Source organism: Neofelis nebulosa, chromosome 2, assembly GCF_028018385.1.
Source record: "Neofelis nebulosa isolate mNeoNeb1 chromosome 2, mNeoNeb1.pri, whole genome shotgun sequence".
Lineage (NCBI taxonomy): Eukaryota > Metazoa > Chordata > Mammalia > Carnivora > Felidae > Neofelis > Neofelis nebulosa.
The window spans coordinates 143792577-143820468 of record NC_080783.1 but is presented as its reverse complement, the minus strand read 5'-3'; the positions used below and the strand labels follow the sequence as shown (position 1 = coordinate 143820468).

General features: G+C 35.0%; 1 protein-coding gene and 1 pseudogene across 5 annotated transcripts in view; both read left to right on the top strand.

Moving 5' to 3' along the window:
• Window positions 1-27892, top strand: part of RPAP2 (RNA polymerase II associated protein 2) — a 106390-nt gene that overhangs the window by 30360 nt on the left and 48138 nt on the right. For all 5 annotated transcript variants that reach the window (XR_009257952.1, XM_058716580.1, XM_058716583.1 and 2 more), the window contains exons 7-10: window positions 7167-7202; window positions 9781-10720; window positions 16640-16722; window positions 19787-19867. Coding sequence is in view for 4 of the 5 variants with exons in the window: in XM_058716580.1 (XP_058572563.1) it covers window positions 7167-7202; window positions 9781-10720; window positions 16640-16722; window positions 19787-19867 (1140 nt within the window). In the remaining variant the exon portion in view is untranslated. The remainder of the gene's footprint in view (window positions 1-7166; window positions 7203-9780; window positions 10721-16639; window positions 16723-19786; window positions 19868-27892) is intronic.
• LOC131505724 (U2 spliceosomal RNA) lies at window positions 24132-24290 on the top strand (annotated as a pseudogene).

Below are 27892 nucleotides of genomic sequence, written 5' to 3'. Positions count from 1 at the left end.
AGGCTCTGGGCTGATGGCTCGGAGCCTGGAGCCTGTTTCCGATTCTGTGTCTCCCTCTCTCTGCCCCTCCCCCGTTCATGCTCTGTCTCTCTCTGTCCCAAAAATAAATAAAAAACGTTGAAAAAAAAATTAAAAAAAAAAAAAAAAGAATGAAATCTTGCCATTTACAACTACATGGATGGAACTGGAGGATATTATGCTAAGTGAAATTAGAGAAAGACAAAAATAATATGACTTCACTCATAATAGGACTTTAAGAGACAAAACAGATGAACATAAGGGAAGGGAAACAAAAATAATATAAAAATAAGAAGGGGGACAAAACAGAAGAGACTCATAAATGTGGAGAACAAACAGAAGGTTGCTGGAGGGGTTGTGGGAGGGGGGATGGGCTAAATAGGTAAGGGGCACTAAGGAATCTGCTCCTGAAATCATTGTTGCACTATATGCTAACTAATTTGGATGTAAATGTTAAAAAATATAAAATAAATTTAAAAAATACAAAATAAAATTTAAAAAAATAAAAAATAAATTAAAAAAAAAAAAAAGATTCACTGCCCTCAGCCAGTGTTTCCACTGCTGTGCCTGGCAACAGTACAGCACATTGGTGCCATCCGTACTTCTGGCCCTGGAGAGGCCTTGCAGCCACTCCCAAATGTACTTCAAGGAGGGGAACTGTTTCTCCTCATGTGACCCAGGGGAATCCTCAGTCCATGCTGTCCACTCTCCGTTCTCCACTCTCCTTCACCGTAGGAGCACCACTAAGCCGGGCTGGACCCCTGTAGTGGGCAGACTTCTACAACTTCAGATTTTGGGCTCCACTGCTTCTAATACCTTGTGGTACTCTATATAAGCAGGGCTCCTTCCCCTCCACAGCACCCGCAGTTCTTACCTCCCCCAAATCAAATCTCCACAGCTCCTACCTTCTACAATTCTACTTGTAGACTTGCAGTTTTGTTCTCTCAGTCCTCAGATTGATTTCTTGGGTGTTCAGAATGATTTGATTTTTATCTAGCTGTGTTTGAGGGACTAGGCAAGCTTAGGGTCCCCCTATTCCTCTACCATCTTAACTCCTCCCTCACCCTTTTTTTCTGTGCTTGGGTTCCTGATCTTTATTGAGTAAAGTTCTCAAGCGCTTTAGATAAGCTGTCTCATTTAGAACATTAGTGCTTTAAATAAGCTGTCTCAGTCCTTACAAGACCCCTTGGAAGTGTTATTACTCATTTTATGGGTGGTGGAACTGAAGCTCACAGAGGTTTAGTGACTAACCCAGAACACTAGGCTCATTTATATAGATGTGGAATTTAAACCCAGATCTGACACCAAAGCCTCATGCACTCTTTCCATTCCTTTGGCCCTGTTCCATTTTATTCTGTGTAATCTCACTCATGTGTTCACATGTTTTTTTCTTTGTTTCTTATTGACTCTCTGATAAGTTCACACATTTTCTTCTCTCCTTAAACTTTGAACCCAATCCCCAACTCATTATAGATAATTTAACCTACCACTTAACTACATGATTGAGTGCATCCAGCAGAATTTCCTTCAATGTTATTTTCTTATCCTCTCTCGTTTCTCTGCCTCATTGCTTATACTTTCTATGTTCCTGATTCTTTTCTTCTGTCACCAAGGCTTGCTTCATGATTTATTCCTATTTTCTCTTTCAAGCTCTCCTCTCAAGTTGATTATTTTTCTTCTACTTTAAAAAGGTTGGTAGGGACAGAACCCTGAAAAATATCCATTAAGTTTAGCATTTCTATGGTGATTGGTAATATTAGCAAGGGACATCTCAGTAGAGTAATGCATACAGATTCCAGGAGGCAGAGGGGTGATGATTGAATAGGAGATGTGGAATTGAAAACCAGTGCAGACTTCTATAAAGAAAGGTTACAATGAAAAAGGGAGTGGGGGAGCTGTATGATTGAAGGACAGGGTTTGTTGGTTTCTGTGTTTATTTTCTCAAGATAGATTTAAGTATGATAATATCCTAAAAGGCAAGAGGAAAAAGGGAGAGGTTTACGGAGTAAAACCTCAGATCCATAGAGTTAGCCTTAAAGGCTTTTATATATAAACTATATGAATCTTTATAGACCCAACTGAATCTAAAGCTTTTCTTCATTGGCTCAACAAGCAATTTTTATTTCTTCTGTAATTTGTTGTAGCAGTTCATGTATCTCTCATGATACTTAACATATATTCTCTGAAATTATATGATGCAAAATGTAGTTAAGAGCCCTGCTGTCTTGATTTGATTTCTAGCTTTACCACTTACCAGTTGTGTGGCTTTCCACTACTTATTCTTTTAGTACTCAAATTTTTTTATCTGTAACATGGGGATAATAGTTGTAGCTACTCATTCTTGTGAGGATTACCCTTTGTGAAGCTCTTAGAACAGGCGTTTTTCTCCTACTAAATTGTAACGTCCTTAAGAATAAGAACCTGTTCTTTATATTACTTAATATGCCCAGCATAATTCATACATATAATAGTTCAGAATTTTATTTTTGAAGGAATAATGGAATATATACCCTGCATTTGTAGGTTAGCTGTTGAGTGTAAGAGTCCAATTGAGAATCACTGTCTATACATATTTTCTTACCTATAGAGATACTCAGACCCTATAGGACTAAATGCCAGGCAGCTGCAAGGCACTGAACCTTGACAATTTTAGCCAGGAAGACTTGGATGGGGATGTGGGATAGGAAGAATGAAAGAACTGCAGGTACCTGTGAGAGGCAATAAAATCCTCTGTTGTAAAAGTTAGCATATTATTTAGGCCAAAAAAGCTCTTAATAAGAGTTATAAATATCCCCTGGGGCAATCAAGGCTAGTCACCATCCAAGTAGTGTCCTTTGCTTTGAGGAACACCAACCCAAGGTAGCTTCTATAACTAGAGTTTTAGTGAGTAGAAGAAGTAGTGTAAACAGGGTAATATTGGGTGATTGGGAAAGGATATGCCTCAATTGGCTGAGGGACTAAGGAAAAAAACAAAAATAGATTAAAATTTTACTCTCAGGCAGCTCATTGCCCATTGTCTTATTTTGCCTTTCCTTCTAAATTTTTTATTATTGGTCTTGGAGAATTCCTGAACTACAGGGGAATCTCTAAAGCAGGGATGGCAAATATTGGTTTCATCCCATATGTCTCCTGATGGGTGGTGCTGAGAAGGAATATAACGGGAAAGAATGCCTTGATTAGTTAGTGGTGCCTTCCATAACTTAAGGAGAGGATTGGTAGGAGAGTCCATTCATAGCAGTGCCTCTTCTGCTTAAGACTGAACACAAGATAAATGGATTATCTAGGCAGTATTATGTGGTCAACTCTGATGCTTAATTATATAGAAAAATATCTTTAACTGACATTTTTTTGATTAGCAGCCTTTCAATGTCATAACTCGAATAACCTGTGGTTCCATCTATCCATTTGGCTTAACTTTTTTTAATTGAAATGCTTTTTTGCAATATCATGGCCTTCATTGCAACCCTATTTTGTCCTTTAAATGGGATTAATATTCAATGCCTTAGCTTCTCTTTCATGTATGTCTAGTTTCTTATATTTACTTTTTTTTCTATTAATAGACTTTATTCCTTAGAGCAATATTAGCTTCATACCAAAATGGTGAGGAAGGTACAGAGATTTCCCATATACCCTCCTTACCCCTACCCTTGTATAGCCTCCCTCATTATCAGCATCCCCCAACAAAATTGCTCATTTGTTACAATTGATGGGCCTGTATTGGCATATCATTATCACCCAAAGCCCATAGTTTACATTAGAGTTCACTCTTAGCTTTGTACATTCTATGGGTTTGGACAAATATATAATGACTTGAATCCAACATTAATTACATTATTATACAGAGTAATTTTATAGTCATAAAAATCCTATGTGCTCCACTTATTCATCTCCCACCTGTCATAAACCCTGATCTTTTTACTATCTCCATAGTTTTACCTTTCCCAGAATATTAGGTAGTAAAATTATACAGAATATGTTCTTTTCAGGCTGGCTTATTTCACTTAGTAATATGCATTTAAGTTTCTCCCATGTCTTTTTCTAGGTTGATGGTGGCTAATTTCTTTTTCATGCTTAATAATAATCTGTTGTCTGAATTTACTACAGTTTATTTAACCATTCACCAACTGAAAGATATCTTAATTGCTTCTGAGTTTTGGCAAAATGGATAGAGCTGCTGTATACATCCGTGTGCAGGCTTTTGTGTAGACATAAATTTTCTTATTTGTTTATTTTTAATTTACATCCAAGTTAGTTAGCATATAGTGCAACAATGATTTCAAGAGTAGATTCCTTAATGCCCCTTACCCATTTAGCCCATCCCCCCTCCCACAACCCCTCCACCAACCCTCTGTTTGTTCTCTATATTTAAGAGTGTTTTCTATTTTGTCTCCCCCCGCCCGTTGTTATATTATTTTTGCTTTCCTTCCCTATGTTCATCTATTTTGTATCTTAAATTCTTCATGAGTGAAGTCATGTGATATTTGTCTTTCTCTAATTTCACTTAGCATAATACCCTCTAGTTCTATCCACATAGGTGCAAATGGTATGTAGATGTAAATTTTCAACTCCTTTGGGTAAATACCGAGGAGTAAGAGTTCTGGATTGTATGGTAAGAGTATGTTTAGTTTTAAAAGAAATCACCAAACTGTATTTCAAAGTGGCTGTACCATTTTGCATTTTCACCAGGAATGAATGAGAGTTCTCTTGCTCCAAACATTCACCAGCATGTGATGTTGTCAGTGTTCTGTATTTTAGCTATACTAACAAGTGTAGTGGTATCTTACTGTTCTTTTAATTTGCAGTTTGCTGATGACATATAATGTAGAGCATCTTTTCATATGCTTACTTGCCATCTTTATATCTTGTTTGGTGAGGTGTCTTTTAATGTCTCTGACCCATTTTTATTGAGGTGTTTTCTTATTGACTTTTAAGAGTTATTTGATATTTTGGATAATAGTCTTTTATCAAGTATGTCTTTTGCAAATATTTTCTCCTAATCTGGTTTTTCTTTTTATTCTCTTGACAATATCTTTCACAAAGCAGAATTTTTTTAATTTAATGAAGCCTGGCTTACCAGTTTTTTCAGTCATAGATTGTGTGTTTGGTGTCCTATCTAAAAAGTCATCTAGGGGCGCCTGGGTGGCTCAGTCAGTTGAGCGTCCGACTTCGGCTCAGGTCATGATCTCACGGTCCGTAAGTTCGAGCCCTGCGTCGGGCTCTGTGCTGACAGCTCAGAGCCTGGAGCCTGTTTCAGATTCTGTGTCTCCCTCTCTCTCTGCCCCTCCCCTGTTCATGCTCTGTCTCTCTCTGTCTCAAAAATAAATAAACGTTAAAAAAAAAAAATTTTAAAAAGTCATCTAGTTTTCTCCTATATTATCTTGTTGGAGTTTTGTATAGTTTTGTGTTTTATATTTAGTTCTATGATCCATTTTGAGTTAGTTTTATGAATGGTATAAGTCTTTGTCTTGATTCACTTGTTTGTTTGTATGTGTTTGTTTGTTTGTTTGTTTGTTTGTTTGTTTTAGAGAGAGAGAGACAGAGACAAAGTCCAAGCAGTGGAGAGGGACAGAGGGAGAGAAAGAGAATCTCAGGTGGACTCCGCAGTCAGTGCGGAGCCCAACACAGGGCTCAATCCCACAACCGTGGGATTGTGACCTGAGCTGAAATCAACAGAGAGGCCCAACACACTGAGCCACCCAGGTGCCCCTTGATTCACTTCTTTACATGTGAATACTCAGTATTCCAGTACCATTTGTTGAAAAAATGGTCTTTCCTCCCTCGTATTGCTTTTGTTGCTTTGTCAAAGATCAGTTGAATATATTTGTGTGCATCTATTTCTGGGTTCTCTATTCTGTTCCAGTGATCTATTTATCTGTTCTTTGACCACTACCACACTGTCTTCATTACTATAGCGTTATAGTCTCGAAGTCAGGTAATGTCAGTTCTCCAACTTTGTTCTTCATTATTGTGTTAGCTATTCTGGGTCTTTTGCCTCCTCCCAAACTTTACACTCAATTTGTGATATCCACAAATAACTTGCTGGGATTTTGATTGGGATTACATTGAATCTGTAGATCAAGTTGAGAATGACATCTTGACAGTATTGAGTCTCCCTATTGATAAACATGGATTTTCACTCCATTTTTTGTGTATTCTTCTTTGTATATTTTTATTTTTTTAATTTTTAATGTTTATTTTGAGAGAGAGAGAGAGAGAATGGGGGGGGGGGGCGCAGAGAGAGAGGGAGACAGAGGGTCCAAAGTGGGCTCTGCACTGAGAGTGGAGAGCCCGATGCGGGGCTTGAACTCACAAGCTTTGAGATCATGACCTGAGCTGAAGTTGCTTAACCAACTGAGCCACCCAGGTGTCCCTGTATATTCACTTTTATTTAATCCATTTTTGTAATCTTTAGAAGTCACTTTTCCTGAGTCACTTCAGAAATATTTTATAGAGTTTTCCTGTCCTCTTGGAATCACTTGCTATTTGTTCCTTTTTGTATTGGCTTTCTAAGAGCTTTTCTCTCTGTCTTTTAAATATCTATGATGCCCAGCCAAATGTAATTTCTGGTATTGCATAGAAAAATTGTTCCTAGAATTGAATTCAATCACCTGATCTACATAGTTCATACTATGATACAATGCTTTCTCAGAAATTAGAGCAAAAATTCTTATTGACTATATAAAGGAAATAGAGGAGAATTGTGGTACATAATTCCTGCCCTCAAGAAGCTTGTAGTTTGGTAATAAACCACACTTAAATGTATGAAAAGTAAGACTTTTAGATAATAATTCTAGTATTAAGCCATAGAGGAGTACCTGATTAACATATATTAATTGACTACATAATACTGACTCTGGAACTCATAGGAGAGAGTGATTTACTTTAGTCAGGTTAGTCAGGGAAAACTTTATTACACTCATGGAAATTGAACTTAGTCCTAAAATATGAACAAATTTTGGATAACAGATTAATCCATATTTCTTATGGATGAGTTTCATAATTACTTTGTTCTTCAATTTTTTCTTTAAAACTTTAAATGAACTGTTTCCTTTTAATTATATTTTCTATCCAATATAGTTATAACAAACACTTGAAAATGTTTGACATACCAGTTGCCTTCAATTTTTTATTCCTATGTTTTGTCACAGGGATCCTGATTTTCAACTGCTACAGGAAGGACAAAGGTATGGTTGAATCAGTATTACTTACCTTCTATATATTTATGTTAATAGAAACATTAAGAGTAAACCAGGTGATACGAGCTCTTGGACTTCCTGTGTTGATGCATGAGGTAAGTGCCCATTTTAGCCCACACAAAGAAATATTTGCCTTGTACAGCTTTTTCTTTTGTGATAGTAAGATGATGTGTTTGATCTGTGTGATTTATTGTACAGCTGTTCCTACAATGAAGTCTAATTGAACCTGTTGAAATACGACACAAACATAGCTTCCATCTGAGATACTGTGCTTCTTTGTCAACTAGATTATGCCAATTACATTTGTTGAAAGGTTTTTCTAGTCTTATTTTATAGGATTTCAAAGCTTAATATGCCAATTATGTATTATTTGGAAGAGTGTCTAAAACATTAATAGAAAAATTCCAAGTTGTGATATTTTTCTTAACTGTTCTTGTGGTGTTGCTTGCCCAATCGTGACTATTTCTCAAAACACATTCTTATATCTTTTATCAGCATAAATTTTCCTGGTTTTTAGCCACTATTTTAGTACATGGAATTGAGCACAAGTAAGAGATATTTATTTATTGATATATATTTTAAATTTATAGCTTCAAAGTAATATAGAAAAATATAATTACTTTAAAATTCCAAGAGAAAGTATGAAACCTATGAAAGTCAAATTGTTCTAATTTTTTTTAACATTATGCTTACTTCAGGTACAAGAGACAGTCTCGTGGCTATATAGGTTAGATTCTAACTAAAAAATGGTATCTAATACTGAATGAACTTGTTATCTTTTCTTTATTCCCATCCACAACCTTACTGGTTTTTTTTTTTTTTTTTTATGTTTTATTTATTTTTGAAAGAGAGAGAGGAAAGCGCAAGCAAGGGAGGGGCAGAGAGAGAGGGAGACACAGAATCCTTAGGCTCTGGGCTCTGAGCTAGCTGTCAGCACAGAGCCTGACACAGGGTTCGAACGCACCAACCGTGAGATCATGACCTGAGCCTAAGTTGGACAGTTAACTGACTAAGCCACCCAGGCGCCCCCACAACCTTACTTTCAACTCTGTTTTTCTTTTTCTTTCTTTATACTTCCACCAAGCATGCTTTTTTTTTTTTAATGTTCCATTATTTTATTTTAGTCTATTTTTTTAATCATTTAAAAAATGAATATCCTTTTGGGGGAGCAGTTTTAAGTGTATAGAAAAATTGCTTGAAAAGCAGAAAGTTCCTACATACCCTCACAATTCCCTGCCCCCACTCACACAGAATTATTATCCTAAAAGAGTTCTTTTAAAGTTCTGATATGTGCATTTGCTGGAGAGTTTCTCACCTAACATTTCCTATCTCAGGTTTGTATAGACAAAGCTACTCTTTTCCTTCACCTTTTCATAATTCTTAATCTTTTTAAAACCCAGTTGAAAATTGAAGCAGGGCGCCTAGGTTGCTCAGTTGATTAAGTGTGTGATTCTTGGTTTCAGCTCAGGTAATGATCTCATGGTTTGTGGGATCGAGCCCCACGTTTGTGCTGACAGTGTGGAGCCTGCTTGGGATTCTCTCTCTCCTCGTTCTTAGTCCCTCCTCCCTCTCTCCCTCTCTCTGTCTCTCTCAAAATAAGTAAACATTAAAAATTTTTTTTAATTAAAAAAAATGAAAATTGAAGGAACATAGTCAAAGGGAAAACTACTGTCTTTTATTTTTAGCATTCTATAATAACTCTGGGTTTTCAAATACAATATCTTTCATTGGCAAATATTAATTTTCTTTATTAATTTTATTTTTTGCTAAGACTTTCTTGTGATTTTTATCTGTGGAATTTTCTGTATAACTATCAACCATAATTGGGAAAGGTTTAAACATGTCTTTTTATCTTGTTATCTTTCAAAACCTAAACAGAGTCTCTGTAATACATTTTTTTGAGAAAGCAGGAATGAGGTTTTCAAAAGAAAACCTTTTTTTAAAAAGTATATATAAAATAGTCACAGAACAGTAACAGGCAGAGGCACCTGAGTGGTTCATTCGGTTAAGTGTCCGACTCTTGATCTCCACTCAGGTCTTGATCATCAGGTCATGAGAAAAAAAAAAAAAAAAAAGAAAGAAAGAAAGAAAAAGAAAGAAAGAAAGAAGGAAGGAAGGAAGGAAGGAAAGAAAGAAAGAAAGAAAGAAAGAAAGAAAGAAAGAAAGAAAGAAAGAAAGAAAGAAAGAAAGAAAGAAAGAAAGAAGGAAAAGAAAGAAAGAGAAAAAGAAATGTAACAAGCAAAACTCAAAATAATTCAGTAGGATGGAATTATCAAGGTTTTTTTTTTTTCTTTTTGCTGTACTCCTTTAACACTTTAAAAAACGGGAAAAAAGAAGATGGTAGAATTATATCAAATAAATAAGATGCAGAGAAATCATAGATTATATAGCATTCTTCGAAAACGTGTATATGTGTATATGTGTGTATCTACGGAAATACATATATATATATATAGATAGGTATATATATATAATCTATAGGCAATGCTTGAAAGTTACAAAATATAAATAACTGTGGGACGTTTTGCTTTTTCATTATAGTTATTTTGTTTCTTTCCTTCTACAGTGGCCATTCTGGAAAGGAAGTACAGCTATGCACTAAGGCCATTAAAACATCAGATATTGACAATCCTGGACATCTTGAGAAGCATTATGAATCTAGTTCTTCTAGCACTCATAGTGACAGTAACAGTGACAATGAGCAAGACTTTGTTTCCTCCATTCTACCAGGAAACAGACTGGTAGATGCAATGGGTGTAAGTCCAAAGCTGCACAAAAAAAGCATAATGAAAAAGAAAGCTGGCCATAAAGCTAACTCCAAGCATGAAGACAAAGAACAGACAGTAATAGATGTCTCTGAGCAGCTAGGCAATTGCACATTAGATAGTCAGGAGAAAGCTGCTGCTTGTGAACTTCCTTCACAGAAAGTAAGTACTCAGATTTCTCCAAATAGTCCTTTGCAAGAAAAAGTAGAAGTTTCAGAAAATTCTGAAAATAAATACAGTAGTTCAAAAGTAACTCTAGTAGGTATAAGTAAGAAAAGTGCTGAGCATTTTAAGAGAAAGTTTGCCAAATCAAACCAGGTTTCTAGATCAGCATCTAATTCAGTGCAGATGTGCCCTGAAGTTGCAAAGGCAAACTTACTTAAAGTCCTGAAGGAGACTTTGATTGAGTGGAAGACAGAAGAAACTTTGAGGTTTTTGTATGGCCAGAATTATGCTTCTTTGTGTCTGAAACTCTCTTCAGCCCCTCTGGTTAAAGAAGAAGAACTTGATGAAGATGACATAGACTGTGACCTAGACAGACATTCTCCTTCCCTGCAGGGATCTCAGAATAGCTTGGATGAGTCTTTACCTTTTAGGACTTCAGATACAGCCAGTAAACCACTACCAAGTTATGAGAATTTGAAAAAAGAAACTGAAACCTTAAATCTAAGGATAAGGGAGTTTTATAGAGGACGATATGTTTTGAATGAAGAAACTACCAAATCACAAGACTCAGAAGAGGTATGTCTTAATGATGATGGGTTTTGGGGGCACCTGGGTGGTTCATTCAGTTAAGCATTGGACTCTTGATTTCAGTTTAGGTCATGATCTCACAGTTTGTGAGATCGAGCCCAGCATCAGGCTCTGGGATAACAGCCTGGAGCTTGTATGGGATTCTCTCTCTCCTCTCTCTCTGTCTGCCCCTCCCCCCACTCATGCTTTTGTTTTCTCTCTCTCAAGATAAATAGACTTAAAAAAAAAAAAAGATAATGAGTTTTCTATGCTGCTAGCATATGAAACACTCACCATAGCAAACCTTGGAACAGGAGTAATACTGAAGAAATAATTGTTAAATTTTCAAGTTTGTTTAGTTCAGTTTTTTGTTTTCAAATGCCATCCCTAGGGACTCCTTGGTGGCTCAGTCAATTGAGGGTCTGACTCTTGGTTTTGGCTGTTGTAATGATTACATAGTTTCATAGGTTTGAGCCCCGCATCTGCCAGTGCAGAGCCTGCTTGGGATTCTCTGTCTCTCCCTCTCTCTGCCCCTCCCCTGCTCGTGCTATCTCTCTCTCTCTCAAAATAAATTAATTTTATTTATTTATTTTAATGTTTATTTTTGCGACAGAGAGAGACAAAGCCTGAGCAAGGGAAGGCCAGAGAGAGAGAGATACAGAATCCGAAGCAGGATTCAGGTTCTGAGCTGACAGCACAGAGCCCAACGTGGGGCTCGAACCCACGAACCATGAGATCATGACCCGAGCTGAAGTCAGAGGCTCAACCAGCTGAGCCACCCAGGCGCCCCTAAATAATTAAAAAAAATTTTTTAAATGCCATCTCCAGTAGTGGCATAATTGTTTTCCAAATAAGTTGAAATTCACTCCCAGAAAATTTCACAAATGTGTAATATTTTTCTCCAGTATAGAAATAGCCTAGAATTGGGGGACAGAGTTTTCTTTAAAACCTAGTTCTTCATATAATATGTAGACTCTCTGAAGAGGTTTATTTATTTATTTTTGTACCAACTAATATTCTTTGTATTTCAAATTTCTGCATGGGGTATATATCTTTGTATTTTATTTCCAATAGAACTGTATACAGTGGAGTAGACTTACTAGCTGAATGGTAAAGTATTTGGGTATTATTTAGCAAGCAGGCCAATTTAAAATAATATTAATGAAAATAATATAGTAAAGGAGACTTATTGAGAAATAATGGACATAAGAGAAAATAGAGCATACCAGGTAAACCTAGGTTTTAGTATTAGCTATGTCATTTATTACTGTATGAAAAGTTGGTCTCTTGAGTCTGATAGCTTTCCTTGCTCACTTGTTAAGAATTTAAAAAATAATGTATGTAAAGCATTTATCACAGTGCCTTAGATAAAATTGATGCTCAGTAAATAGTAATTCTCTGTAGAGACTAAATGTCTCTTAGGCGGGGTTCTCACAGTATTTCTCTTACCTGTTTTTGGTTTGATGTGTAGCTTGGGAAATGAAGTTATTTGGCATGAAGAGGAGTACGTGATAACCTTATTTTTATGACAAAATTTTGTTACTAAAGATTTGTGCGTAAATGTGGCTCTAAGTTTAAGAACACATTTGGAGATTTAGAAAGAGAATGAAAGTGGAAATAGAGTAAAAGTTTAGAAATTTCTTATATAGAATGCTACCTAGCCTAGTACTATATTTTGAATCACTTCAACTGTATTATTAGATAGTATTCATAACTTTTATAATAAGCTTGAAGAAACCTGATCTCTGTCACTCAGCTGCATAAACTACCTTAATATAACATTCGTTTTATCATTTTTGTGTTTATAAGCTTTAAACAGGAAAAATACCTAAGAAAGAAAATGAAAATTGACTATTCCTTTGTTGCATAACATTAAAACTTTTTCGTTCATGTAAAATACAGATAGTAAGTGTACAACTCGTTGAATTATCACAAAAGAACACAGCCTTGTAATCATTACCCAGGCCAAGAAATTTGAGTAAAACAGAGGCCCAACTATGTCTCCTCCTGATTATATCCTCTTTCCAAATTGAATAACTATTATAATAACATACATTAGTTTTGTCAATTTTGAACTGTATTAAATGAATTCACATAGTATATATTCTTTGGTTTTCAATTTATTTCATGCAACATGTTTGTGAGTTATTTATGTTGTTCCATGCGGCTATACTTCATTCTTTCATTGCTGCATAGCATTCCCTTATAGAAATATATCCCAATTTATTCATATTAATGGGCATTTAGGCTTTTCCAGTGTGGGGCTGTGGTGTCTGAGCTTTCTTGTTTATATCTCTCTTCTAAGGTATAGGTATTTATGTTGGGTATGTATATCATTTTGGGGTCATAATATATGTGTATATGCAACTATACTGGATAATGCCAAACAGTTTTCCAAAATGGCTTTGCAGGTTTATATTCCATTGCCACTATATGAGAGTTTCCATGACTCCACATTGTTTACCAGTACTTGATATTGTTACTTTTCACATTTCTGGTGGTATTACTTTTTGGTTATAATACATTTCTCTGATGATTAATGAGTTGTACACTGTTTCATTTGCTTTTTGACCTTTTGGAATGTCTCTTTTGTTAAGTATCTTTTCAAGTATTTTTCTCATTTATCTGTAGGAATATCCAGGTATTTTTTTCTTACTGATTTTGTAGGAATTCCTTATTCAGGATTCAAACCCATTTTTAATTGGGTGTATTACAAATATTGTCTTCTACTCTGAGACTTGCCTTTTCACTCTCATTAATGATATCTTGAGTTCAGTTTATTAATGGTAGCCTTTAATGACTTTTCTAAGAAAATAATCTTTGTTTAGCCCGGGTTATTTCATCTTCTAGAAGCTTTGTTTTTCCTTTCATATTTAGATCTGCAATTCACTTGGAATTGATTTTTGTTTATGATGAGAATGGGTCAGATTTCATTGTTTTCCTTTGAGAAAATGTGTTTACATTAAAGTTTGAGAAGCACTATTGATTTTTGCAGGGTGGGGGGTGTTGTTCATTAGTTACTGAGAAAGATGGGAGAGATGGGTCAGAAATCTGTCACCATAATTATGGTTTGATTATTTTTCCTTTTAGTTTAGTGAATTTTACTGTTAGTATTTTGAGACCATATTATATGGTGTTAAAAAAAAAAAAAAGATTGTTATGTCTTCCTGGTAAATCAAACCTCAGTATTATGGAGTGACTTTTCTCTACATTGATGATTTTTTTCTCTCTTACTCTACTTTGCTGGCATTAGCATTCTTCATTAGTATTTTCAAGGACTATCTGCTTTTACTTAGGCTGGTAATCTTTATTATGTGGAGAATTTAGCCTATTTACATTCAGTATCCTAAGTGATATGTTTGGGCTTAAATCTCATCCCACTCATTGCTTTCTGCTTGTCCCACCTGTTCTGTGTTCTTTCTCTCCTTTCTTTCTTTGAATTAAATATCATTATTTCATTGTTTACCCTCTGTTAGCTTGTTTTAAATGTTATTTTACTAATCATTAAGTGGTTACTGTAAAGAGTAAAACTTGAATTAACTGAATTATTATAAAAGTCTAATATAAGTTAATTTTTTTTGCTTCCTTAACAGTCCCTTAGAAACTTCAATTCTATTTACCCTCTCTTTCCTTATGTGCTCTTGTTGTCTATTTTTATTCTCTCTGTATTTTTTTTAATATATATATTTTTTAATGTTTATTTACCTTTGAGAGAGAGAGAGAGCACAAGTAGGGGAGGGGGAGAGAGAGAGGGAGACAAAGAATCCATAGCAGGCTCCAGGCTCTGAGCTGTCAGCACAGAGCCCGATGCAGGACTTGAACCCATGAACCATGAGATCATGACCTGCGCCAAAGTTGGACACTTAACCAACCGAGCCACCCAGGCGCCCTTTGTCTCAGTATTTTAAATCATGTAAGATTATTTATAGTCAATATTCAGTTGGAGTTACCCAATTAATTACTCTTCTATTGTTTTTCCTTCCTGCATCTCTATTCTTCCATTACAGATTATTTGTCTTGGGCCTGAAGAATATCCTGTATTTTCATTAGTGCAGTTTGCTAATGATAAATTTTCTTAGTTTTTGTCAGAAAATTCTTTATTTTACTTTCATTTTTGAAGGACATTTTTCTGGGTATTGAATTCTAGATTAGCATTTTTTTCAGGCAGCTGAAAATATTTCTTTGTTCTTTGGCTTTCATTTATTTGTCTTATTGCTACTTCTTTGAAAATACTGTTTTTCTTCTGTTAGCTACTTTTAAGATTTTTTTGTCTTTGGTTACTGTCAGTTTTAGAATGCTTGGCCTACATGTGATTATTATTGCATTTATTCTTTTGGCACTTGTAATACTTGAATCTTAATTTGGTTTCTTTATCAGTTTTGGAATAGTCTCAATTATTATCTCTATAGATACTTCTTCTGTCTCATTCTTCCTTTCCCCTCTGTCTGGTACTCCAATTACAGACATGTTAATCTTTTCCACTGTATCTTCTGTGTCTCATATTCTTTTGTGCTTTGTATTATGTATGTATGTGGGAGGGGGTGTTAGGTGTGACTGTGCTTTATTCTGAATAATTTCTAAATCACTATTCTCTCTTCAGTCTTTTTTACTATATTATTAAATATATTCATTAAGTTCTCACTTTAGAATACTGTATTTTTCAGGGTGCCTAGGTGGCTTAGTCAGTTAAACATTGATTTCATTTGGTTCAGGTCATGATCTTGGTTTGTGAGTTCAAACTCCACGTCAGGCTCTGTGCTGACAGCACAGCACAGAGCCTGCTTGAGATTTTCTCTCCCTCTCTCTGCCCCTCCCCTGATCTCATGTGCATGCATGCTCTCTCTCAAAATAAGTAAAATTTAAAAAAAAAATACTGTATTTTTCAGTTTGAGAATTTTCCTTTGGTTCTTTTATATAGTTTTCAGTTCTCTACAGAAATTTTCAGTCTTGTCATTTTTCTTTAAATACATCAACATAGTTATTTTGAATAAAGCTGATAACTTCATCGTCTGGATTCCCTGGGGGTTGTTTTCCATGGGCTAAAGTTTCACATTTTGACCATGTTGTCTTGTTTTCTTATTGCTTTATTATATGGCAAACATTGTATATTAAAAATTACAGATAATTTGAGACTGAAGTTAAAACAGATTTATGTTGGCTTCTAGCAGATGATTTGTAGTTGTCCCACATCTTGCTTAATCCAGTCATGGATTAAAATGATTTAAAGCTGGGCTTCAGTCTCTGTAAGAGCCAGTCTGTTTCCTATTCATTCTTAGTCTTAGTAGTCCTTCTAAGTCAGGCTTTGGGGGAGAGAGTTGTCAGTACAGTCTCGGCATTCCCCAAGCTCTAATGCTTATTAGAAGATGCTCAAGTTCTCAGTATCTGAATTGCTTCTTTTGGAATTAGTCACTGCCTGTCTGGAATTACCTTCTCTAGAATCTCTGGCCATAATTATTTACTGCCTTGTTAGTTCTGTGATGTTTTCAAACAAATATGGGTATTTTCCCAGTGTTTTTTCACTTCTCAGCAGGAGAAATGGTTTGAATTACCTTGTCTGCCATTTCTAGAAGTGGAATTCCCCATAATATATTTATACTATTTGCTAATTTTAAAACTTTAATCTCCAACATTTGTAGAGCATTTATCAGTTTACAAATTTCTTTCATGTACATTTTCTCATTTAATAAAGAAGGTATTAGCATCCCTTTATACAGATGAGAAAACACTCTAAAAAGTAGGCATATAACTTAAGTTTACATCAACCTAATGACTGAAGCAATACTCAAATTTAAATCTTCTAATTCTCAAGTCTAGTTTTTATTCTGCCATTCCCTAGGTGTAAACTTTTGTTTTAATGTTTATTGTTCTTATCAGAGAAAGAATGTACGTTTATGATTTTGCTTTGTTTTGTTTAAAAATGTGATTCAGCAAGATCCCACCTTTCCGCTGATAGATTCAAGTTCTCAGAACCAGATTAGAAAACGCATCGTACTTGAAAAGTTGAGTAAAATGTAAGTATGTAATTGTCATTCCACTTTTACAATATTTTGAATTAATTTGGTATTTGTAGGTTCATAATTTAGATTAATTTTTATCCTTCAATTTTGAACAGTTTGAAAAATGTGAAAAGTTTACATGGATGTCTTTGCCTGAGAAATTGGAATTTTTAAGATATATTGCCAAGGAAATATTGAAATTAAGTTTTGTGCAGAAGACACAGAAGCACATAATAAAAGTTGAGAATATGGGAGTAGAAAACCAAACTATGTCACCTCCACTTAATAATCCAGTGAAGTCAGGGAAAAAATATCAAAGCTAGACCATTTAAATACTGATTTGTGGTATATGTGTCATATCAGTTTCACATGTGAATGAAACTTTATGAAGTTTTAACGGTCTGTTAACTCACTCTGCATACATATTTATTTATAGAACCATTTCACACTCAGCAACTTAAGAGTTTTTGTTCAAGTCAACTTTGCACTTTAGTTTTAAGCTTCCCGTCGTGGAAATTATTTTTCTTGTAATTGCCCAGTGATGAATGACATTTAAAAAATTGTAATCTTGATTTGTCTTTCAAAGGAAGTTTGAAAAATCTTTTTTCCAGAGGTGTAAGAGCTGTCTTGAACTTTTAAATCTCCACTTTCTTTCTTGAGGAGAAAAATGTAAGGGTGTTTTCAGTCATTGCTTAAGGTGTGCATATGGATTAGGGGCACCTGGCTGACTCAGTCGGTACAGCATGTGACTCTTGATCTCAGGATTATGAATTCGAGCCCCATTTGGGTGTAGAGATTACTTAAAAATAAAATCTAAAAAGTGTGCATATAGATTAGTCTTAATTTTGTAGTAGTTCAAAACTAAGAAAAACATAATCTTCTGGAAGCCTTGGTATTTTGAGCAGCTTGCTTCTGTAAGTTTTACATTTTAAATAATTATTTAAATTAATATTTGTTGAGTGCCTATTATGTTAAGCTTCTCATAGACAGTAAAGCTGTTTTTAGTTTTGCCTTTTATATGGTCCTATACTTAGACATTGTTTCTGTGTAATATTAGGTTAGAAAACAGTAAAAGTCACCATCTGTCTGATTCATAGGACAAGAAGATATCAATCCTTGACTGTAGTTATATAGATTTTAAACGTTAGTATGGATTATTGATACTGGTATGTAATCAGTAGATAAGGATTTATCAGAAAATAATTTTCTAGACATTTCAGCTAATGAAAGGACCCAGTTTTAAATTTAAGACCACATAGCTATGCCATTGAAGGAATTCTATTCCTCCTGGGTTTTGGCTGCAATAGAAGATGACAAAAGGAGCCCTGCCAGAAGACCAAATTATTGATAATAGCTCAAGAACTAAATGTGAGAAGAGGTGGAATAACTTTAAAGAGAAAGAAACACAAAGAACACTAAAAACAAAATAATTATTGACACAGAGGTTTTTTTGGTTGTTTATGCAAGTAGTTGAGGTTTTCTTTGTTATAAAATGAAGATATTTTTAAAAATAATAAAAAAATAAAAATAAGACCTTTTGGTTTTTGATTAGAACAAACCAATTGTAAACAGACTTTTTTTTTGTTTTTTGGATAACTGTAGAAAATGAAATATGTACTGGGTATTAGGTGATATTAAGGAAGTGTTAATTTGGTTAGGTATGATCATTTTATTATGATTTTGTAAGAACATGCTGCTGTATTTTTTAAAAAAGAAAGAAAATGCTGTTGTATTTAGAGATAAATAAGGAAATATTTAGGGATCAAATTACATGTCAAGGATTTACTTTTTTTTAATTTTTTTTAAATGTTTATTTATTTTTGATAGAGAGAGAGAGAGGGAGGGAGGGAGGGAGGTACAGAGAGAGAGGGAGATACAGAATCCAAAGCAGGCTCAGGCTCCAGGGGTCAGCACAGAGACCCATGTGGGGCTGGAACTCACAGACTGCAAGATTATTACCTAAGCCAAAATTGGTACCTCAACTGACTGAGCCACCCAGGTGCTTAGGAATTCACTTTAAAATGGTACTGGCAAGGAGAGGAAAGAAGGAAGAAAAAATGCAGTAAATATAACAAAATATTGGGAGGTTGAATTTGGAAATAGATATAGAGTTGCTATTGCTGTTTCCTCTGTTTTGAAATATATCTGAAACTTGCATAATTAAAAAAGTCATATATACTTATTGCAGCAGATTGAGGCAGTGCAAAATTGTATAAGAAGGAAGATAACCTATAATCCCTAGTAATGTTTTGATGTTTATCTTTGATGTATACATGATGTATGGTGTGTGTATATTCATTCCCTTTGGTTCTCTCTGTTATAGTATAAACCTGGAAGGAATGAAACGTGTTTGAAATACACAGTATGTCAGATACAGTATCATTATATATAAGTTTTTATAAAAATGGGGCAATACTCCATAGGCATTTTTCACTTAATATACCATATTTTTCCACATTATAAATACGTAGATTTATATTAAAGGTTTTATTATATTCCATTATATGGAATATTTGTATATCATAATTATATGTGTATATCATTATTTATGATCATCTGTTGATGGACATTTGTTTCCATTTTTCACTACTAAAAATATTTCTGCGTAAGCAACTTTTTTATGTTATCTGATTATTTCTTTAGGATAAATTTTTTCCTAGTAAAACTCTTGGGTCAAAGACTAGCTGCATTTAAAACATTAACATATATTGTCAAGTTGCTCACTAAAAAAGACTAATTTTTACTCCCACCATAAGAATTTAATAAGGAGAAATAGGCCACACTCCTAACTTAGTCTAATATTCAAAAGTAAAGGTAAGAAAAACCCAAGACCAGAATACAGATAGTAGCCAAAACAATGTTTCTCAGTGTCTCGTACTGTAGCATAGACTGTGACTTGGAGTGTGGGGTTATTATGAATTATATCCTTATGACTTCTCAGCAGTCAGATCCTAGCTTAACTGCCTCTACCTAAGTGCCATTCTTACGTATGGAAAATCCAGACTTAGGCAAACCTCAAAGAGTATGTGTGTATAATTAAATTATATTTTAAAAGAAACGTAATTTTTTTTATTTTCAGAGTGCCTGGACTTTTGGGGCCTCTTCAGATCACATTAGGAGATATTTATGCACAGCTTAAAAATCTCGTTCGAACTTTCAGGTTGGTGTTAATATTACAGTTTTCCTTCTCAGTTATTTTGACTTCTTGCAGCTGTCTTGCAGAATCCATAGGTAGACTGTGTTACCCACTGATATATCACAGCCGCTAACTCAGGAAATAAATGGGTAAGCCCTGGCATGCTGCCATGGCCAACTGCTCCATCCTAGGAAATCCTGTGGGGGCTAGACTAATAAAAAGCATAGCTCCTGGCTGGGTTTGCCCACAGCGTTATTGAACAAACTTGGATAAACTCATCCTAAAAGGAGCCAATAACCGAAAAGCATTTGGAAAAGAGAAAGGAAGAGATTTATTTTGGGTGCCAGCAGCCAGGGGAGGTGGCAGGCTTAAGCCTTAACAACCAGCCTCTCCACCAACAAGGACACCTAGAAATTTATAAGGAGAGGTTTAGAGGGATACATGCAAGAAAGCAGGCAGGGAGCATATAATCATGGGTCAGGGATGGTATGTGTTCAGCCCATGATCGTGGGCAGGGAAGGAAGGGGTCATGTGGGGTGTGGTCTTCTAGCATTCCTTTGCTATCAGGCTTTTCTGGTTGGGCAGTTTGTACGCTCTGGGCCTTTGCAAAACACCTTCATCAATGTCTCAAACAAGTGCAATATGAAAAAAATACAGTAAATTTTAATTAAAGCATGTTTTAACTGTTGGGGTCTGTAGATGAGCAAGAGGGCTTTCTAACAAAGGCATGAATAAAGTAAATGCTTACCTTCAGTGTCTTAGATCTAAGAATAGTGCTCTGTTTTCTTCTCCACTAAACATTACTTTTATCTTTTATTAAATTCAATACCTTATTTGTTCAGACTTTGAATATAGTTAGTTTTGGATAGTTTATTTATAGAATAGACTAAAATTAAGAAGGAAAATAAGGTCTCACACAAAGGTGGTTAACCAGGAATATACTGGATCTTATTCAGTAAATATATATCTGATGACCAGCACTGTGGTAGGCACTATGAGCAATACAAAAGAAACATTATGCCCACCTCAAGGAAGAACTCTCCTGTTAGAGGATAACTTGAGCACTGTGAACAGTACAAAACCATGGGTAATTTAATATTGAATTGCGTGGAACAGATTTGAAGTGATAAAAAGTATTAAGAAAGAAAGAATAGGGAATATCAATTGTGAAGTAGAGTTGGGATTTTTCTAAAACTATCAAGGTAAAAATATTCCCAGGCTATATCTGTATTCTCTACCAAGAAGCATAAGGATAAACCTCTAAATATGCTATTGGTAGAGGTGCACCAAATACACATTTCAGCCAAATGCCAGTGACCAAATATGAAAAGTAGTATTTGCCGGTAGCTAAAACCAGATAGCACCAACATAGACCAAACTTCTAGAGTAGGAGAATCATTTCATCCAATAAATAAATTATCACTATGGTTTATTGTTATCAGAAGTAGCAATATTTTAGAAGTTTAAAATTAAGGTACAGAAATAATTTCTTGGCATTGTTAGCTATTAGATTTCTCTTGTAGTCACTGTACCCTATACCAGTAATACCAAATATCCATTCACTTTCAACTAATGCGTTTAAAAACAACACTGACCTTTTTGTGTGCCAGAAAGGGATTCAGAAAACTGTTTTTCAATAAGGTGTGTACTAGCAGGATCTAAGATTCATAGTTTAGACAAATCTCAAAAAACTTTATCTTCCACCTCTAAAAAGGATCATTTGTACCACTTCATGTTTAAATACTTAGCTTTGAAAAATATAAAAATAAATAAAAATAAAAATAAATAAATAAATAAATAAATAAATACTTAGCTTTGTAGACTCAAGACTACAGGAGGGTTTTTTTCTTTCTTTTTTTTTTTTCTTTATTAATATTTATCTATTTTGAGAGAGGGAGAGCACGAGCAGGGTAGGGACAGAGAGAAAGAGGGAGAGAGAGAATCCCAAGTTAACTCCTCACTGTCAGCACAGAGCCTGATGCGAGGCTAGATCTCACAAACCATGAGATCATGACCTGAGCCGAACTCAAGAGGTGGACACTCAACTGACTGAGCTACCTAGGTGCCTGAAGAGTTGTTTTAAAACATTCTTGTGGAGTCTTTTCCTGTGAAGCCTGACTAAACAGAATGTGTGTGGGGTGCCTCAATTTATTCAACATTTCTGTCTTAACATTTTTATTATCTTAATTAGAGATTACAATGAGATTATTTCATATCTGTTTACATAATTTAGGTACTTTTCAACTCAAGATATTTGAAAGTGACATTTTTTAAATTCATCATCACAAGATGCCTAGAATTGCCCAATAGGAAATCTTGAAAGATTTGTAACTTAAGTGGAAATAAAATTTAAATGTAGCTCTTAAAGCTATTAAAGAACAACCAAGTCAGTTTTTAAAGATCTAATTGGCATTAAACAGTGATTAATGAATTAGGTAGCATTCCATCTAACAAAGAGAAAGATGATCCAAGGGAGTGTACAAATTAGAAGGCTTTTATAGGCAGAAATGGGGCAGGATAAGGAAGTTATTAGAAAAGAAAGGATTGTTTCAGGCAAGGTCACCTTCCCTTAGAGGGAAAGGCAAGGGGTCTTACCATGCATGTTACCTCATTAGTGGTGATCAGAAAATTCTAGACTGATTGGTTTAAAACTCTATTCCTGGGAGAGTCTGAAACTACAATTGGTGTTAAGTCTTGGTGGGCTGAGCATAAGGAACTCCATTTGGGACCTTTTGTTCCTTTTTAACAATGGTTCTTTTCCTTTATATATACATAGTACAGTTCTGCAAAGATTGAATTATGATGACAGGTAATCTCTATTATTCTGTCTTAACCTTATTTGAATTTATATAAACATTTTTTCCAGGGCACCTGGGTAGCTCAGTTGAGCGTTCAACTCTTGATTTCAGCTTAGGTCATGATCTCACAGTTCGTGGGTTCAAGCCCCATGTCGGGCTCTGCACTGACAATGAGGAGTCTGCTTGGAATTCTCTGTCTCCCTCTCTCTGTGCCCCTTCCCTGTTAGTTCAGTCTCTCTCTCTCTCAAAAATAAACATTAAAAAAAAATTTTTTTTAATTTTTTTTCCAAGATAACAGCATTCTCCAGAAAGCAATCTATTTAATGTATTTACTCTTTGAATTAACTGTTAATCTATTTAGCTAAATAATTAAAAATTTTTACTAATTGTTTTATACATAAACCTAATGGTTTTCACAGGCATCATTAATTACTGCGACATTTTATTTTTCTGACTGACAAAAACACATAAGGACTTTTTTGCTTCATCTAGAATGTTTAGATTTGAAAGTGAATGTTCAGTTAATAACAGTAAATGTGAATGACATGATTGTTCTTATTACTGAGATTGTTAACACTTATTAGATATCATGGAAACTATGCAATCACAAGATCATTGATCACACACAAATGTAAGAATGCCAGAAGTGATGATCAGATTGGCCTCAGCCTTTGGAAGACTGACTAAATATTTTGCCAAATACCAAGACCAAAGTCAAACTTCTCTGCATCGGTCTTAGTGATGAAGAGAGAGAAGTTTGTTTTCTATCACAGAACCATGCACCCAAAAGAAAAACAAAAGTGTTTTTCAGCTGTCTACACTGATGATAATGTTTGAATAGATGTGTACAATGTGAAGTGCAACTTTAGGATTTTTTCAGGATTTATCAGGAAGTAAGTATTGTATTAACAAAAAGGATAGCTGAAGGAAGATGAAGACTCTCACTGATTTTTAAAGAAGTTGTTATGCAGTTTCTTGCAAACAGTGTTTATTTAATCACCATTCTAAGGAAACTAGAAAAGTCACTAAGACATATCATAAGAGATATTAGAATGAGACTTTTGATCTTTAACTACAAATACTAATTTTGTGCTTAAGTTTTACTCTGCTCATTTAGAATACATTAACAATTTAATTTACTCTGACTATATTTTCTAGTGCTGTTTTTATATAAATCTAATTGGATATCTTCTTTTTTAAAAAAACTATTCATAGGGGCGCCTGGGTGGCTCAGTCCGTTGAGCGTCCAACTTTGGCTCAGGTCATGACCTCACAGTTTGTGAGTTCGAGCCCCACATCAGGCTCTGTGCTGACAGCTCAGGGCCTGGAGTCTGCTTTGGATTCTGTGTCTCGCTCTCTCTCTGCCCCTCCCCCGTTCATGCTGTGTCTCTCTCTGTCAAAAATAAACATTAAAAAAAAAATTTAAAAAAACTATTCATAGGTTCTCTGAACTTACTAGAAACCCTTGGAAATATTAGGCTACAAATGCAATCGCTTCTCGGCCTTTTGGCTAAGATCAAGTGTACAAATGCAAGATTGCCCATTAATACTCTCATATGCCCTAGGGATTTAGGAATTTCAAATTGGAAACCACAGTCCAGGCCATTATTTTTGGCCTTCCAAAGCAGCCCCAGTAATAATGTTTGGTCCATGTCAGTACGTGTAGTCAGTATGGTACTCTATGTGCCAGGTACTTGGCATTTACATGTTACTTAATTTCCAAAAATAGTGACATTATCCTCATTTTACAGATAAGAGATGAGAGGTTAAATAATCTCAAATCACACAACTAGTATAGGCATACCTCCTTTTATTACCCTTTGCTTTATTGCTTCACAGATACTGCTTTTTACAAATGGAGGGTTTGAGGCAACCTTCCATTGAGCCAATCTATCCATGCTTTTTTTCTAACAGCATTTGCTCACTTTATCTCTGTATCATATTTTGGCAATTCTCATATTTTAAACTTTTTAATTGTTATATTTGTTATGGTACTCTATGATCAGTGATTATAGCTCACTGAAAGCTCAGATGATGGTTAACATTTTTTAACAATAAAGTATTTTTAATTAAGGTATGCACGTTGTTACATTAGGCATAATGCCACTGTGTATTTAATAGACTACAGCATAGTGCAAACATAGCTTTTATATGCACTGGGAAACCAGAAAATTCATTTGCCTTGCTTTTTTACAGTATTCACTTTGTTACAATGTTCTGAAACTGAACCTGCAATATCTTTGAGGTACACCTCTGGCTGAGTATCCTCTAAAATCAAGAGGATAGATCTTTAGTGTTATCACCACAAAAAAAAACCAAGGGGGGGGTGAAAATGGTAACTGTATGTGAGGGGATGATAGGTTGATTGTGGTGATCATTTCACGGTGTATGCATAGATCAAAACAAGTTGTACAGCTTAAATATATACAATTACTATGTCGATTATTCCTCAGTAAAGCTGAAAAAAAGTTTTTTTAATATGCCATTGTGTCCCTCAGTAGTCATTAGTATCAAAGATATATAAAAAATAAGTCATTTCATTAATAATTTCTCTAAGATCCCAAGTAAGAACTGTATTTGAGAGGGTTCTGTTACCTATGAAACTAAGTCTTCTGTGTCATCTAAGCTAGCTGAGATGCAGTGTTCATCAGTCCTATAAGAGGTAGCTAACAGACTGCACATAGGGGACTTTCAAATGTCGTTTTCTACTTACAATTTATAAACTATTTTATCACCTTTTTCTGTTATTCCTATTGTGTAAGCCTAAGTCTTTCCAGTTACTTTCTGCATTATTTACATTAAAATAAAACCTATGTGAAACAATATGATATCTGAGATTTGCTTCCGAAGTATTTACACTAGGGTGATGTTGAATATGGGGTTGTGTAGATGAAACATGATCGTCCAGGAGTTGATCATTGTCAAAGTTGTGATGAGTATATGGAAGTTTTATATATGTGTGAAATTTAATAAAATGGTAAAATCAGCCAAAAAATTATGCATTGTTTTAGTGTTAGGGGATGTTTTAAAAACCTTGATGTTAATTAAGCTAAAAATTAATTAGCTTAATTAAAAATATTTACTCTTTAGTACCTACAGGTCAGTATTTATAGCTTTAATAAAGATTGCTTAAATTGGCTTTGCTGCTTTTTAGGAAATGTCAATTACTTAGAGTACAGAATTACCTCTAATAAGATCACTCATGGGGTCTTCAGATTCTGGTAGGACAACTTCAGCAGGTATATGACTATTTGTAGGCTCAGGCTTCTATGTGAAGTCTCCAAAAAAAATTGCCATATTGACGACAATGATTAATGTTGAGAGATCTTTTCAGTCAATACTGGCAATGGAAAAGAGTTGGCAGAAATAACTATACCCTTCTCTTTGAAATGATAATCAATAATAGGAACTTGTAAAACAGTGATTCTCAAGCTAGTTGTGCATCAGAATTACCTGGAGAGCTTTTAACAGCTGTACATGCCTGGCTCCAGCCCTAGGGATTGAGTTTCATTTGTTCAGGTTGGGCCCAGACATCAGTATTCTTTAAAAGTCCCCCAGACGATTCTAATGTACAGCCAGAGTTGAGAGCCTGCTAGAACTTACACATAAAATAGCTTTTTCAGCTCTTTGAAGAATCTTCCCCTATGAATAGAGCTGTCCTTTCTGTTGAATTGCATCACAGTCATTTATCTGGAATGCTACTTTGATTTACCTACCATAGTGGTTTCATCAGAAGTTGCTTGGTAAAGATTCACTGTCATCAGTGTTGGATCAAGAAACTTTTTCTAAATCAGATTTGAATTAAAATTATATTTTGATACAAAAAGACCTTATCATATTTTCCCCAGTGCCTGAAACAGTGGTATAGAGCAGGCTCTCAATACATTTTTTGGTGGAAGAGTAAATGAATTCATGCAATGTTACATTTGCCTTAACTTAGGGAGATTTGAATACAGTAGAAAAGCAATTTCTATTTAACTGTTTTTGCCATGTTTCAATTTACATGCTTATCCTTTGACCTTTTTTGGTCATATGCTAGCTTCTGTTTTAGTTGCTACGGACAAAGCAGTGAACAAAACAGACAAAAATTCCTTCTCTCATGGAACTATTCTAATAGAAAGATATGTAAACATTTTAAAACAATATGTGTATTATTATATGGTGATATGCTCTTTCCCCATTTCTCAGTTCATTCTCTTCCTTTTCTCCCCAGAAGCGGAAGAGGGGATGATACTGAGGAGGGAGATAGTTGTGATTTTAGATAGGCTGGTCAGGGAAGACCTCATGGAGAAGATGCCATTTGTAGAAAGATCTAAAAGTTGGTGAGAGAACAAGCCATGTTCCTATCTCTAAAAATATATTAGGTGCAGCAGGCCTGGCTTATTCACAAAATATTAAGGATGTTAGTGAGACTGGAGAAATGAGCAGAAGCAAGAGTAAAAAGAGATATGGTCAGAGAAGTACAGGGCGGGGAGTGGGTGTGGTATAGATTATATAGGCCTCGTAGTTATGGTCATTCTTTCACTTTTCCTCCAAGTAAGATGGAGAGCAGTTGGTTGATTCTGGACAGAAGAATAACATGATATGACATACATTTTTAACAGCAACATTCTGGCTGCTGATTTGAGAATTGCAATAACAATAGATGGGCAGAGGCAGAAAGTCTGTTTAGGATGCTGTCTTGGTAATCTAGGCAAGAAATGATGTGGACCAAGATGAAAGGAGTGGAGATAATAAAAAGTAATCAAATTCTTTTTTGAAGATAGTATCATTGGGATTTGGACATGGGACATGATGTCCCATGGTTGGACATGGGACATCAAGAGAGCCAAGGTTAACCACAGGATTTGTGGCCTGAGCAACTGGATTCTGGAAGGATTCCATAGCCATCCTATAGAGGTGGATCTGTCTGCAAGAAGACTTGGTTTTGGGGGAAGAAGAGGAGCTCAATTTTATCTATGCTAAGTTTTGAGATGCCTATTAGATAATCAAGTGGAAATGTCAAGGAGATCATTACATACAGAAGTCTGGAATTCAAGGAAAAGATCCAGGCTAGAGATCATAAATTTGAGAATTGTCAGCACGTAGTTATCTAATATTTAAAGCTATAAAATTGGATAATATCACTAAGGGAATGATTATAGAGAGAGAGAGAGATGAGAGACCCAAGGGCAGACACCGTGGAGTAATCCAAAATCAGAACTTCTGAAAGAGTGCAGAGTTCCTCCTCTGTAAATTGCCTGCTTATATA